This window comes from Cupressus sempervirens, chromosome 5 (genome assembly GCF_028749045.1).
Source record: "Cupressus sempervirens isolate cs-2001-9-10 chromosome 5, ASM2874904v1, whole genome shotgun sequence".
In the NCBI taxonomy this organism is placed as follows: domain Eukaryota; kingdom Viridiplantae; phylum Streptophyta; class Pinopsida; order Cupressales; family Cupressaceae; genus Cupressus; species Cupressus sempervirens.
In genome coordinates, this window is record NC_143122.1 from 201,085,631 (window position 1) to 201,102,205 (window position 16,575).

The 16,575-nt window shown below is 33.9% G+C and overlaps 1 protein-coding gene across 2 annotated transcripts in view; it reads right to left on the bottom strand.

Moving 5' to 3' along the window:
* Positions 1–16,575, bottom strand: part of LOC149555106 (DEA(D/H)-box RNA helicase family protein) — a 144,845-nt gene that overhangs the window by 72,306 nt on the left and 55,964 nt on the right. For both annotated transcript variants that reach the window (XM_089829110.1, XM_089829109.1), the window contains exons 5-6: positions 14,602–14,680; positions 13,876–14,049 (exon numbers count right to left, since the gene is read on the bottom strand). In XM_089829110.1, the coding sequence (XP_089685236.1) occupies positions 13,876–14,049; positions 14,602–14,680 (253 nt within the window). The remainder of the gene's footprint in view (positions 1–13,875; positions 14,050–14,601; positions 14,681–16,575) is intronic.

The following is a 16,575-nucleotide window of genomic DNA, read 5'->3' on the forward strand; positions in this document are numbered from 1 at the left end:
CCGGTGTGATCTTTTCTCATCCATTTGTGCTTGGCCAGTAGGAATTATCAAACCGATTGTATCATGAAAACAATAAAATAATTGACACAATGATTGATTACCGATTGGCAGAGATTTCACAGTATAAATATAAAAAATTTCATCAAATGTATGACTTCTACGATTGAATACAATACTAGACAATTTTGAGATTCGGTAAGGAATAAGAAAAGCATTTCCAAAATACAACCTAACGGGGTTGTGATGCAAACAAAATGCATCCTGAGAACCCAAGTTGCAAGCTCCAATGTTGGACTTACTGACCTCTATTGGCACCACTAATAAGACGAAATTTTACTAATATGAAATATAGCATACAAAAGTATAGATTTGCTGTATTTTGAAAGCAAGCCCTTGAGCGGCTGCAATCTTCCATCTTATAGAGCAATGCTCGGTTACACGGGAATAATGCCCGATCAAGAAAGAGTTACATGAATGAAAGATTTGCAAGGTGGCGAGCATGAGTTACAATCTTGATAGAACTTGAGAAAAAAATGCTAAGGGGCTGAAATAATGAGGAAAATATAAGAGGCTGATGGACTTCATGCATTCAATTAATTTGACATAAAAAAAGAAGAAAAATAGAATCCTTCCCATTAATTTATTATATCAATAACAGTCATATTATTTATGCATGTTTGTACATGTTATTTATACACATGCATACATATACATTATATTTCAAAAATACCTATGCTTACACACATTATATTTAAATATATGCATACATACATATACATACATGTAACACATACAAATGTACGTAAGTACTATGGGTATTATTTATATGATAAGTTGTGTCTGACATTACAAGAAAGATGCAAAGCATCTAGACTCCCAAATCAAAAGTAACAATTGTTTTTATTTCACTTAATGTTCATGTGAATATATGTTTATGTATATTTTTAGATTAGAAGACCTAGTTAGCTCATGGTGGACAATTGCCATAGCCTTGTTTGTCCAGTCTTTTTTATCCTCACCACGGTGGCTTAGACTCATACTTGCTAGCCCAGTGGCAAGTTGGTGCACTCATGCCCTATTCCCTCTCTACCAGTGCTACCCCCCATCGCCTCACTCCTAGAAGAAGAATTAACATGGTGAAAGCATACTTCCACAAAATTCAAATGAAAATTAGTCATCATAACTAATAACCATATTAACTAACCATTTCCAATTCATGTAATAGCATATGGTTACCCAAAATCTTCCATTCTACATGAAACATAACATATAACCAATATTTCGATTCATATGAAATCAAAATGAGTAACCAATTCAACCACCGGTTTTGGATTAGCCTGAAATATCAACAACTAAATAAATTTTCAAAATCAACAAAATAGGGGATGTAATAGTTTCTAATCACAATCCTAGTTAAGTGCAAGTGGGTGTGCAACCAGCACGATGTCCCCTATTTCTAAAGATTAAACCAAATTAATAATAATAATATTGTAGAGTGAATAAATAATAAATATATTATTAGAAAAATTAAATAATAAATGATAAATTATTATCATATAAATAATAATATGTCATACTACATACATAAAAATAATATTGGAATTATAGAATTATTATTAATTATTAATAATAATAAAATAAAACTAATAATCATAAATAAATACACATATATAGAAAAGTCCCTGAGTTGTTGGTATAGGTTTAGGGGCAGATTCAAATTCGAGTTCGGATTCATAGGTTCGGGCAATTTTTCTTTCCATTATTTTTCATACTAAGAGTATATGTTGCTTGATCATTGATCAATGTCAAATGTCAAAGATAAGCATTAAATACTCGCCCATTAATTTATGTTCACAATTCTAAAGAAAGTCATATATTGAATTACTGAATTGCAAAAGGAAATTTCAAAACATAGACTAATTCGTCAAATAATAAAGTTTGAAACATAAGGATAAATGAAAATCATAATGACAAGTGTTTAATAGTTTATCATTGTATCAATGCCTTTTGAGGATCGAATGGGTCATCAAAAAATGAGGGATCAATGGCTTCATCCCCACCTGCAACTAAATCAAGATCCTCATCACTAGAACCCAAATCAGTTCCACTACCCCGAAATGGTGTTGTATCATCGAAATCCAACAAGGTAGCTCTAGCTAGATCCTGGATGGTCATATCAAAGTCAACAAACTGAGGGGCTACATCCCACAACTGGTTTGGCCCCTTCTTGTATTTTGGATCCTTGCATGGCAAGAGACACTAGTAGTTGTGAATATATACTAAGTCCTCCACTTTTTTGAAACCCAAATGGTTATGCTTCATTGAGTGGATAAAAAGGAGTTTGTACTCCAATTCCTCTTAGAAGCAAAAGAGCTCATAACATAGAGAGGCAACCAACAAAATTTTTTTAAAAAAATTAGAAATACTATATAAATTTAAGAAAGTTAATTCTTCAACGCAAGTGGCCATAAAAAAAGGAGAAAAAACTTAAAACTTACTTGTGATAGGATCTTAATGGCAAGAGGCTAGAGGTAGATATAGACTTCTCCATGTAGGTACCACCATCTAATACCATCCATTCTACGTTGCCCATTAATTGAATCAAGGTTAGCATGCTTTTCCTAAGACAAACTCTACAAACTCTCTCCTAATATTTGATGTCACCTCAGGATTGCTAAAGAGCCTATTGAATGCCTTCTTATACCCACTAGCAACCTCAAAATCTCTATATGGTAGCATGATACTAGGAATAGCAAGTATCTTAGCACTAAAATACCTCGAAGCTAGTGCATATGTCAAGAGATGTAAAGGTGTAATCATCTTGTTTCAACGATGAAGAACAACTGACTCCAACTTTTGTACAAAGTGTCCTTTGGATCATACTCTCTCCTATGAATGACCTCGTATGTCAAATGTCCATGTAAGTTATCTTGATGTAATGTCCATTAAAAATTTAAAAATTAAAATCTATCAGTAAACAAGGATAGAGGATTGTATTGAACTTACTGATTTCACTCTCTCTAGCATTGAGTTCATGGCATCATAGATGTCCCCCAAACAAGGATCATTAGTGTCGGCAAACCAAAGCATAGTCATGTGTGCGGATACACGAATTTCTTTTTTGAATTTTGGATGCGTCTAATACACACACGCACACACACACACACACACATCTATTTGTATGTATATATGTGTGTGTGTATGCATGTATATATATGTATATATATGAGTGTGTGTGTGTGTATACACACAAAGAAATGCAAGAAATATACAAAAGTAAATCATTCAATTGTGAGCTTGGAATCAAAAATTCCAAGTACCTTAGCTACCTAAGCTAGGCTTTAAAAGCCCAACAAGCCAGGGCATTAATATGTTTTGAAGGACAATGACTTCAACCACATCTTTTCACAAATAATGGGTAAGCAGCGAAAGACAATTCCTCACCTCAAAATGGAAGGCTCCACAATTTGAAATGTTGGGATACCTCAAAAGAATCAGAAATAAAATTTGTCAACTACAATTGACATGCATAAATCAGATAGAAAATCTAATTTTCATAAGACAGTTTGGATGCTTTCCTGCATTTCCAAACAATGATAACATAGTCATTTGGTTAAACTTGACTACCTAGGTATACAATCAACTTATGACTTTCTTGATTGGCCTCAGGACTTGCTTTTGCCTAGAAAGTAGAAATATTTAAATCAACAACTCCAAAACTCCACAAAGTGGTCAAAGGTTGTTGCCAAGAAATAGGAAAGATAAAATAAAATGCACAAAATCACATACAGCCATTACAAACAGTTGAATTCTCTGCAGCAATCACATATACATCCTTAGAAAAGTATCACCAAACCTAAGAAAAGCATTTGTGGCATGTCATTTGTCTTGGCCAAAAAAACAATTTTTTACATGGGTAAACTCAACTTATAAGAAGATGCCCTCATAATAAAATCCATATAGTTTAGGGAAATCCATGGACCAACAATATACCCCAAAAAGCGCCTCCACAAGCATCGACAAGCCCAAGCCCAAGCGGCACTTCCTGGGTGCATCTAGGGAGAATCTAAAGGCATCTAAGAACCAGAATGCATTGACGTCAACATCCAGGGGTTTCTAGACAGAATCGCTATCTAAGCTATTAACCATCTAGGACAATGCATCAGTCACCCTCACAAGTTGTCTAAGGACGTATGAAGCAAAATGAGTTTCTACCACCTAATAACAAGTTAATTGTAAATTAATAATGCATTTAAATATGTAAACAACACAAAAAATATTGTATTCAACAATATACATGACAAAATGATAAATGAAAATTAAATTTCAAGATTTACCTTCAATAATTCCAAATTGAAGAAAATTTTCAAAATTTGCTTGACATATGTTGATTTGTCACAAACATTTGGATCTCCTTGGGCTCCTCCATATACCTTTTTCACCCATTAAATTTAGGTGTCAATTGCTTTCATCACAAAATTCAAGGAGTGGATGGTGCATGGTGTCCAAAAGATGTGATCATATCGTGCCTCTACCAAAGCACCCATGGACGATATGGATTCATATCATGTCTATTACTACTTGGACAACATTATCAACACCCACGGACAATATGGATTCATATCGGGTTTGTTACTACTTGGACAACATTATCAAAACCCACGGACTCTATGGACTCAATGACAATCCGAGCAATAAATTCAACATATTTTACCTCTCTTTCACAATCAACTGCCATCAAAAACATTGCCATCTTGGGAGAGACAACAATCACATTTATTAATGGAAGGTTTTTGCAATCTTTCCATCCATCAAGGACAATAGTCACTCCCATTTTGATCCAAGAATCTCTTATTGGTTTGAGAAGGTTGTCTACATTTTCTTCTGAATACGTAATATGGTGGTTCTCACCTTTTCATATCCAGGACCTTGGAAAACATTGCTTGATTTATCACTTCCACCATCTCTCTCCAATAAGGTGATCTAACTAGATTGAATGGAAGACCATTCACAAAGAGGCAACGTCCAACCTTTATATCTGTAGTTTCTCTTAATTTGTTTTATATGCCCTATCTAATGGGCCTCTCTTGCGGTTACTGATCTCGAGTATTTCTCATCTTCTTCATCCCTAGAAGTCATAGTTAAGAAGAAATGATGTATAGTGGTTATTTGAGGGGATGGTGTTCGTAGTTTGTTTGTTGACTTTTCTTATTTCCCCCTTGAAACTAACCTGTAGCTTCTTGTTCTTGTAATACAGATGCTATTTGAGAAGCTGGCAACCCCTTCTTTTTTGTCTCTGAGCCCTCACACATATAGATCCCTTTACCCCCAGGGCCTAGAAAATGAAGTTTTATATTAGGAATTACAAAACTTACATTTCCATATACTTCCAGAGAGAAACCTTTTTCAATTTGAAAATTTTGGGACCCCTACTCACCCACTGTGTTCGGACTACTCATTATTGCAATCTATAACAAAACCGAACAAAAAAAAATTCAAAACTTATACAAAAACTTAAAAAAGTTTAGAACAATTAAAAAAATAAAACAAACTATCAAAGAACCAAAAGAAATGATCAAAAGCATACCTAGAACACTTAATGCTGATTCTTGGAAGGATTTATGACTCCAAAATCAATCTCTAGCTCCTTCTCTTCAAACTTGCAAAATGGGCACACCAAAATGACATAGCTAAATAAGAGAGCAAATGAGAAACAAAATGAGTGATGTGCTTTTTTTCCAGTGTTTTGCCACTAGAGTCATGGATTTGCGCAGGTTCCTAAGGGTCAGCGTGGGATCCTCTTGGGTTCCTCGGGGTCTACTAAAAAACAAGTGGGTTCATGGCGGGTCATCAAAGAGTTTGTGCCACGGACTGTGGGTCCACACTAGTCCATCAAACCCACGGTCTGTCGTACAAACCCTATGAGGACCCGCCATGAACCCTAGCGAAATCCGGACACATTGAAGTCCTGGACCCACCTGGCTGTCTGGTAGGGTCCAAACGTTGCAACTCAGAAAAGGCTTGATTATGATCACTCATTCCCAAAACAAAACTCACCTTGAGACGTAAATGATGGCTCACAAAAGTTCCACTCTACAAGTGATTAATGCAAAGAGACAATCTGATTTTTTCAATAAAACAAAATATGTGAAAAAGCATTTGCAAATAGGAATCAGCAAATTCAACTCCTTCAATGACTTCTTTGGAACAAAAGAATCATCAAGAATTAATTCATTGTCAATTGAGAAACCAATAAGACATGCAAAAGGTGTGACTCGAAATCATGAACAAGAATCTGATAGCTGGAGAAACCTGAAGCCTCCAACTGTTAAGGTAGGGCATCAGTAATCTGATAATCTGCGAACAAGGTACTTCAAGACCACCATTCCATCGGAGGATAGGAGGTATCACAAACCTCAAACCACTTCTCATATAATCTTTGGGTCTTCAGGATTAAATCTTGATCATTAAAATAGGGAAAATAAGTCATCCTTGTCAAAGGATCAAAGCCCCTTTTTCAGCAAACATTTCTCAGATTCCTTCTCAGCAAAATTATGAAAAAGGTTAGATTACGGTCCATAAGGGTCAATCCAAGTCTATAATGGCTACGGCACACTAGAGAGGTGATAAAATATTAAGGGTTATTAAAGGTTACTCCCATATCAAGCATTAATTTGACAACAGCCTTTGGGGCCAAAAAAACTCCTTTGGGAAACCCTGGAAGAGAACATGGAAAGCATGCCAAACAATGCAATCCAACATTAGGCAATGTGCGAGTGGAAGGAATGGACTACATAAATAAAGCAACAACCTTATCTTCTACAATATTAAATCCTAGTCCAAGCACCCACGCACAAAATAATAAGGGCTCAATTAGCAATCCTCAAAGAATGGTTTAGTTTAACCAGGAAGTAGAAATATTTGGAACAAACCATAAAGAACCCCTATTTCATATCATGAGAACCTCAAAGCCAAATAATCCAAGTAATGATGATGGATATGGAGGGGAATTGAGAATAAATGTAACATGATTGTATTGAGAGACGGATATACAAAAGAATACTCGCATCATTGCAGTAAACATGGACTATTTTCTTATTGGTGCGGTCCTTTCCTCCACGAACAACATTGTTGAATGGATGAAGGTGACCTTCGGTAAACAAGTAGGTAACAATAAACTTTCAGATAATTTTATATATATAGATTGTAAACATATAGATCGTTTGGGAATTCGCTATTAAATGGTCCTATTTGTCTCTATGAAGGTTATTATATTGAATTTTTTAAGTGGAGATCAAATTCTAATGCAGTTAATTTTGTTTCTCTACTCATCCCAACATGGGTAGTTATTAAAAACTTTCCTATGGAATTATTGCATAGTAGAATTCTCAAACAGATAGGAAACTTAATAGGGGAAATCATAGGTATAGAAACTAATTCCTTAGGACTCATTAGGTTAGATTTCTAATAAATCTAAGAATAGACTCTCAGCATATAAAACCTATAAGATGGTCACAAATTGATTCCTGTATAATATGACTACCACCATTTTTAAAGGATATGAGCATGACATGGCAATCTTCAAATAGGAAGCAATGAATAATATTTAGATGGTAGTTTTTACAACTTAGCAACACAAACCTCCAATTTAAAACCTAGTTTCTCTAGTGAAGTTTTGATTAAATTTGTGCATGGAGGTTTGACTATTTAGGAGGTAAATGGTCACAACAATTACAATTCATACAATAATTCTGATGAAATCAATTTCTATATAATTATAAACCAATCAAAAGACATGGACAATGAGACTCGTCAAGAGATAGAATTGTAAGAAGGAAAATAATTGATAAAGAGAATAATCAAATAGATCCAATTTTAGTACCAACACACCCCTATCTTGATCATAGGTCTAAGAAGGACACAACTCCCAACATAACCCAACAACAACTTGCAAAAGACACTATTCTTCTAGGCACAAGCACCATGGAAGAAGCTAGACAATTCAAAGATATTCTTAACCTAAATATGGAGACTTCAAGCTAAAAAGTGTTTTTATGTAAAGCCTAATCAGACTCGAAGGTTAGTTCTTTCCCACTTCCTTCGTCGCAGTTTCCCCCCAATTTTTTCTACAGGGGTTTTGGGGCAATGCCCTTATGATGGGGTCAAGGGGCAGAGCCCTATGGAGGATCCTAGAGTCGTTATTTAAATGATTTTATTATTATAATAGATGTCAAGAGTTATTTTTTCTACTGGACCACATGTTCTAGCCCTAATTTTGTAACCAATAGTCTTGTATAAAATGGCTTAGGGTTAGGGATTTTAGTATGGTATGATGATTTAATAGGCTTCTTGTAGCAGTATTGAGTTACGAGGGATTGCAGATTGTAATTAGGTTGAATCACTAGATAATAATATTGGATGTGTTGTTTGGTGGACATAGCCCAAGGATTGGGTGAACCACATTAAATCTTTGTGTCTTCTATTTGATTTATTTGTGCTTTATTCATGTATGTTATTGGTTATACTTGCATGTAAATGTTATTTTTTATCTCTAACCCTAACAAAAAGCAAATGTAAATAAATATTTTAAATTTTTCCTCAACGCTAAACCATCAGTAGAACAAGGTATATATAAAATCCCCAAATTCAAGGTTTGAAACTTTCCCTACAAAAACCTTGGTATACTTTTAGACAAAGGACATCAAAATAAACAACTTTGGAAAGCTATAATTTCTGAGATGCATAACAAAGCGAGAAGTTAGAAAGAAGGATGGTTATCAAATGTTGGCATAACAATGATGGTTAAATCTGTCTTATCAGCCATCCCAACATATCAAATGTCAAATGTTTGAGCTCCCTATTTCTACCAATTTTAAGAAAATCATAGATAGCAAACTCGGGAAATTTTTTTGGCAAGGGACCTCTAATCACAACAAATTTGTGATGATTAAATGGGCTCACATTTGTAAACCCATCCTACCTGGAGGGCTTGGTATTAAAAACCCACAATGGCAAAATAAGGCTTTGGGAACTAAATTAGTCTGGAACCGTTTTCAAAACCCTAAGAGAAAATAGGCTTCAATTATACTAAACAAATACGTTAAGGAAGCAAACCCTATCAATATTTTTAGAACGAGAAATTTAACTTAAGGATCACATATTTGGAACTTTATGATTAATTGTAAAGATATCATCACTGATTACTTAACCTGGGATTTTGGTAATGGAGAAAATGCCCTTTTTTGGGATGATTCTTGGGCTGCATATGAACCAATAAATACATTGGGGCTTAATCTTAGAATCAAAGAAGTTTCGTCACAAGCATGGGGAGTTAAACTAGATGGTTATATCTCAAAAATGCTAGCAATCCTTCTCTAGGATGGCAATAGAAATCAATGGATAACATTCCTCTACCAAATGAGCATAAAACATTGCTTACTTAAATTCTTCAAACTAGACGTTTGACCCTAAAAAACAGAAAGGATAATCTTATTTGAAAAGGCTCAAACGATGGAAAATATAAAGTTAAGAATGGATACAACAAAATTACTATTTCACACGATAATCTTGTTTGGGAAGGCTCCAATGATGGAAAATATGAAGTATAGAATGGAAACAACAAAATTACAATCTTGCCAAAATATCGACATCCCTCTTAATTTGCGTTGGAACAAAACCTCTTTGAAAGCTGGAATGTTCCTATGGGCAGCCCTTCAAAAAAGAATACTAACAGCAGAATGGATTTTAAAAACTTGGATATTTTGGGCCTTCAAGATCCATACTATGTAAACAAGATGAAGAAACAGTTAATCGTATCCTTTTCAATTGCCCTTATGCCAAAAAATGTTGTAATGAGATTAGCTATAAATCGTGTTGGGTTTTAGGCTTCAACCCATCCTAAAAACTTGGTTAACTTTCTTGAAGTGTGGCCTACTTATTTAACGAATAATTTATATACAGACTATTACAGAAGTAATTGGTAAAAAACTTGCTTGTTATTAACAGAGACCGAAAGGTCAATTTATACAAAAGAATGAGACAATGTTTCCTTAGGAAACGATCATAAAGAACAGAAACATGCTATTCTAGAGAAAGCAAAACATGAAAGCAAACTAAAGCTTAATAGATATTTACAAGAGATAACCATTAACTAATAATAGACGACTTATCTATTATTGTAATACAGACATATGGATCATATCTCCTTCAATAATAGCTTGGGAACCTTGGAAAGAGAGAAATTGAAGGATATTTCAAGACAAGAAAATGACCACTTTTCTTTGATAAACAAGATAGAAGCTAGTATTGTGAAAACTACTAACAATAGGCTCGGGAACACTAATCATATAGAAGGCATTTTCTCTCTATGGGATAGAAAAATAAGGAAAAACTGGTGTGGTTTAATCATTCCACCCCAATACGGCAAAGGAGGGACACAAAGCAAAGCAGATAGGGCTACTTGTAAATGGTTTTAGTCACAATATGGATGATTTAAGCTAAAATTTGATGAAGCCTCAAGAGGCAATCCTGGTGAAGCAGGTATTGGTTGCATAATACATTCTTGGGAAGGTACAATACAAGCTGAATTGGAAAAACCTATCAACATAACCACAAACAATATGGCAAAAGATAAGGCTTTGATAATTGGTTTAATGTTATGTAAAGAATTAGGGATTAGGGATCTAGAAATTGAGGGTGATTCTCAAATAATCATTAATGCTATGAGATCCCAAGGTTCTCCAAATTAGAAACCCAACTAAACCTTAGAAAGGGCTGTTAACTTATTAAGCTTTTTTAATGAAACATAATTCGAACATGTCTACAAAGACAGAAATAGACTGGCAGATGGTCATTTAATTAAGCAAATATTCCAAAAGCCTATACATAATATAATTTGAAATACCCTGGCATATTTGGATATTTAAATTAGAATTTGTTTATTATTTAATAAAAATATATACAAGTATATGTGGAGTTGAACATATCATCAAAATTATATACATATGTATATATAAAATTAAAAATTCAACATATGTATATGTATATATGTATTTATCACATTGGTGAAAGCTTTTTCAAGGCTTATTGTTTAATGATTAACTCGCTAACATGGTTCCCTTCTAAGCTCATTTAGATGAGTCATAACTCCGGGATCAGAGTACTAAATAGTCTTCTAGAGAGACCTTTTTCTAGGAACTTACCATTTTCAAGTTTTATGAGATTTGTCCCTTTTAATTGAGATATTCGCCATACTTATTATCCAGTCAAATCCAAATCTGTACAAAACCTCACTAATATACAGACTTTTTAAAGTAAGGATCTTGATTTTAAGAATAATATTTATTTAAACAACAGGTTTCACACAATTTTGAGCAGGCCAGCTCATAACTGTAATCAGTCATCATGATTTCTACTGGTATTTTTTCCAAAGCCCGGTAAAGTTAAGGTTATAAATGTAAAATGACGTGCATTCCTTTTTCGTTCAACTATTTCAAAATGGATACACTCATAAAGATGAAGGTGAGGAAACAGGAAATGACTTTCTTAGGAGATATTAGTGAGCTGAAGATAAAGAAGATCATGAATTCTAAACAAGGTCTGATCGATGGGGTTGTGTAGATTACAGGTAAGGAATTTTCTGCTTTGATAGATAGGCCCAAAAGGAAAACAGAAGTCGTTGCAATATTTGTAGCTACAATTCTTCATGTAGACCACGATAAGCCATCTGTTTATAACCTCTGAATGTGTTTGTTTAAGCATTTTCTCTTAGCAGAGTTAGATGTAGTTTATTACTACAGAATTGTTATTGGCTGCTATGAATATCTAAAAATTAATACCAAGTAACAGCATACAATATTATATTAAGGGTAAAGAATCCTTGTGTGTGTGTGTGTGTGTGTGTGTGTGTGTGTGTGTGTGTGTGTGTGTGTGTGTGTGTGTGTGTGTGTGAAAAATTAGTAAGAAAATCAGAACTATACTTAGACTGTGTACATATATAAACCAAATCATCTTTGTATATATATATATATATATATATATATATATATATATATATATATATATATATATATATATATATATATATATAGATTAAATTGGAATTAGCAAGGTGATATTGTGCATTACTTAACCTATGTACTAGTATCTAGATAGAGTAAGTATGAGAAGTTAAAGTTATTATCCTGATTTTTCGAGGCGCCCTAAAAGGGGACATTACAGCTAGGGATCATACAGTTTGGCATATGGGTTTGTCTTGGACACACCAAACCCTTGACACATTTTGTCATATTTTTGATGCAACAGTGAGCCTAAGGTTTTTTACTATAATTTAGTTTATTATAATCAAATTCTTTTTAAAATATTTTTTTAATGTCTCGATCATTAAGCTTTCTTCCAACACCTTTCACGGAAGACATGGTGTCCATGGTGCTTCTAGCATGATCTTTGGAAGGTTCTCATGTAGGAGTGTAGTCAGCATTTTATGCTGAGCATTCATAAATAAAGATGTTGTTAGCTTAAGTATTGATTATGTAAGTAATAGTCAGATTATTAATTATTAGTCTGCTAATATTATTTTATAAATTAATTAATTAATTTTGTAATGTGTTACCAACCTCTCGGAACTGCCAAACCAATTACCCATCGGGAACAAATGACAACATAAGATGACTAATGCTTACACAATTAATACTTTGGCTAACAGCATAAACTGTCGAATATAAGGAGAAAACTCTCCTCATTGTCCGCATCACTTCCGTCCACTACAAAAGATACTTCTATCAGCAATATAACACAATCAAATACCCCATATTTAGGTCCATCTTGGCAAGATATACAAAATAATAAAGACTACTTTTTCCATCTGCATGTGGGGTTGCAACAAAGGGAATAGTTGTGTTGCTACTAGATAGCATCAATGACAATTTCAATTATTAATCATGCTTTTATAAGCACACAGGTGGATAGATAGATACACAAACACACACATATATACATGTACATATTTTTGTATACAAGAACCCAAAAGGAACCTAACTTCAAAACTAAATTGTCTAAATTGGCAAATATAACATGTGGACACAGACCCAAACCAGGACAAAGATTAGTAACATAAATAAAATTTTAAGCAATTCATCCTGGCTGTGCCTCCCTCCTCCATAGCTATATCCAAAACCAGATGGAAGCAGCTCCCAATGGCTCATGCTCCAGCCACACAGATTTGTATATGGGGATCCTTATAACTCACCCCAGCTGAATAACACCTGAAAGAGAAATCAGGGATCTTCACGGGGATAACAGTTTTTATGTGTTGCTGGATCACTAGTTTAATGAATACACAATTGCATTTGCATATCATAAATATTTAAAAGAGAACTTTTTGAATCAAAATATTGTGTTTGACTTTTTTTATGTGTTTATTTAATTTTTATTTCTTTGCCTGGAGTTTCTCAGGGTCCATCTGTTACATATCCAAGTCATACAGACAACCAGGCAACCTCTTTCTGCGTCTGGACCTGTTCAGTCTAGGTGTAGTGGTCTCTGGGACAAGCCTAAAACATAGCTAAGAAACCCATCACTCAAGCCTTTATTGTTACCAATTTGCAAAAACAATAAACTGTATGATAAACTATCAGATCTACTCTGCCTCTGCTAAATTTTCACACAACAAATTAATGAGAAGTTATGGTTGTAAAATTATAAGTCATTATCACCTAAGTACATTGTTAAAATTACTAATTTTGGCTAATAAAATTGAGCATTTAGAAAAAATAAAGTTAATTCACATTACATCCACCTAGATTATCTAAAATATATGAACGAATAAACTAATAACAAGCAGTGCCATTTCAATTGCAACATTATTTAGCACATTACCAGTTCTTGAACTTCATTGCTAAATCCAAGCTCAAGAAGACGATCTGCCTCATCAAGAATTAAGACTGCAAGTTCTTCCAATCCCACAGACTGTGCATTATATAGATGATCTATCATTCGCCCAGGAGTAGCTACAACAATATCAGGCCGTGACCTCAATGCAGCTTCCTGCACCTGAAATAAGGCAACTCATAGAACATAGAAAGAAATTAATATCTTTGCGGTCCACTGATATTCTTGTAGCAATAATTTTGACAAAATTATGAGTTATTCTATAAAAAAGGAATAAAGAAAAATCGTTTCAGCTAGTGTAAAGAAACAAATTATCAATAGTACATCAGCAAAATAAATCTCTAAGCAAGTGGCAGATAAATTAGCGACAACACAATAATGGTTTTTAAGAGTGTTATTTCCAAACATGTGCACTAGAAGTGAGGAAGTGGGGGGGAATTAACTGCTACAGCCATAAAGCATTCATCTAACTGGAAAGTTGAAGTAGAGGTATATGCAACATAACATTGCTGAATCTTGAAACAGAAATACTGAATAGATAGTGTTTTGCAACATATTTAATTATATTTCCCCATAAATATTGTCAAACAGCATCACTAAATTCACATTCAAATTGGTATTCAACATAATCAATGCAAAATATTTCAGAAGCTCTAGAATTAGCATGCACAAATAAAATAGAGAAGAAAGAAGTTGATTATATTTATGTTATACATTAGCTGAGAGACCCCCAACAATGAGGCAACATCGAATGTCGGTGAACTGTGCAAGCTTCTCTAGCATACTGTGAACCCTGTAAATATCAAAGAAGCAGAAACCAATTACAATTTATCCAAGCCACCACATTGGCAATCAACACATAAATAATATAAAGATTTTAACAATAATCTCAGGAACAAACGGCTAGCACAAAGATTTACAGTCTTAACAAAAATATTAACATTGTATAGAAAAGATTCCAACTATGCTTTTAATTAATTTTAGAAATGTTTTTCATTAAGCTAATTGCATTGATGACCTCTTCTATAGATGAAATGTGTTGAAGATTGTAGCTGCAAAGAGATCTTTATCCCTGATTTTATAAAAATATGACCATTATGGTCATCTTCAGTTGAATAAGACATTTGTAATAATATAATGTGTCATTAATAATATAATGTGTCATGCATCATGCAAAGAGGAATGCGTATGGAAATATGAAGAGTTTTTATTTGAAAAATGGAGAGACCTTCAGTTGTGTAATGAAGTCTCTCTATTCTTTATATATATGATATATCACATCAAGTGAAAAGTATTCTACTGGAATATTTTATATTATCGATAAAAGTGATTTTTTGTGGTGTGGCTGGGTTTTTCCCTTCAAGTAGAAGGGTTTTCCCAGGATAATTTCTTCTGTCTTTTTGAGCATTGTTTATTCTCTTTTTTATTGTTGTTTATCAATTATTTCTGGGTAAAACATTAACTAAGTACCAGAGCCAAGTTCGATAACAGCAATAAAAGGAATTTCCGGTTTTGTTCATTTGTCCGTGCATCTATTTTAGAATTGCTATTTTGTAGGCAATCTAAAAGCATTTCAGTATTGCTGTTATGATAGCTTCATTTTTCCCTTCTAAAGTGGTGTTCTACCTTTTGTCTCTATTGTGGCCGGTCTCTATTTCAGTTAAATAGACATTCCATATTATGTATCTGTGTCTTGAATATGCTGAGGCCAAAGGTTGTGCCGGCAAAAAAAAATTTAAATGTTCTGGAAATATCAGTTCATGATTATTATTGGTCATCAGTCTCTTTTGTCATGATCAATGTATTTTATTAATGTCTCTCCTTATATATTTGTGGTCGCTTTGATTTCATTCTTCAATGTCATCATGGCATTACTGTTGTTTATGTGTCTAGATTATATACTCTAGCTTGAGAGTTATGTTTCTAATATCAGGTGTTATATTTCTCATCTCAAGTGGTTCAAAAATTTTCATATGAAGAGTGGATGGGGAGCTCGTATATTTTTACAGGCAGTTGGTCAGAGTAGCCAATATACGATTTCCATGTCAATCTGCATTGGCTCCTTATTGGCATGTCTCGTATTCATGCTGTATACCCTTCGCTTTGTTTTTTTTCTGTTTACACTGACCTCATTGAATCATCTTGAGACATGACATGCTTTTTCTTCTTTCATCATATGTTTTCTGGTATCCCATTCTTTTGCAGAGGAACTGTGCAGTGTCAGATGAAGGAGTTAGGAAATGGAAAGGAAGAGCACCTGGAAAGGAGCAATGCCGCTTACATTTCAATATGCACTCCATCTTGATTCTTGTACTCTGTTGTATTGGTTGGGGAACCAAAAACATCTAATGAGATCACGGTGGGACAGTCCAACCCAGGTTCCTGAAATCAAACATCCGACTGCAATCAAGTCTTTAAACTTTTGGAATTTGTACAAGTCAATGGCGCCTCGATTCCTTGTGACAGTTTGCCTAGACAATTACTTAAGCTTGGAAAAGAATGCATTATCAGCATGTTATTTCTTTCCTTGTTTGATCTTTATTATTGTGTGCTTTCATATTTCGTTTCTTTGGACCTATCAGCAATTATACTTTGAGGATCTAACCATCATGATAGTTCTTGTATTTTCTACATATGTTTTTCGGTTCTGTTCTTTTCCAGTACGCTTATGTTTGTTGTAAAGAAGAA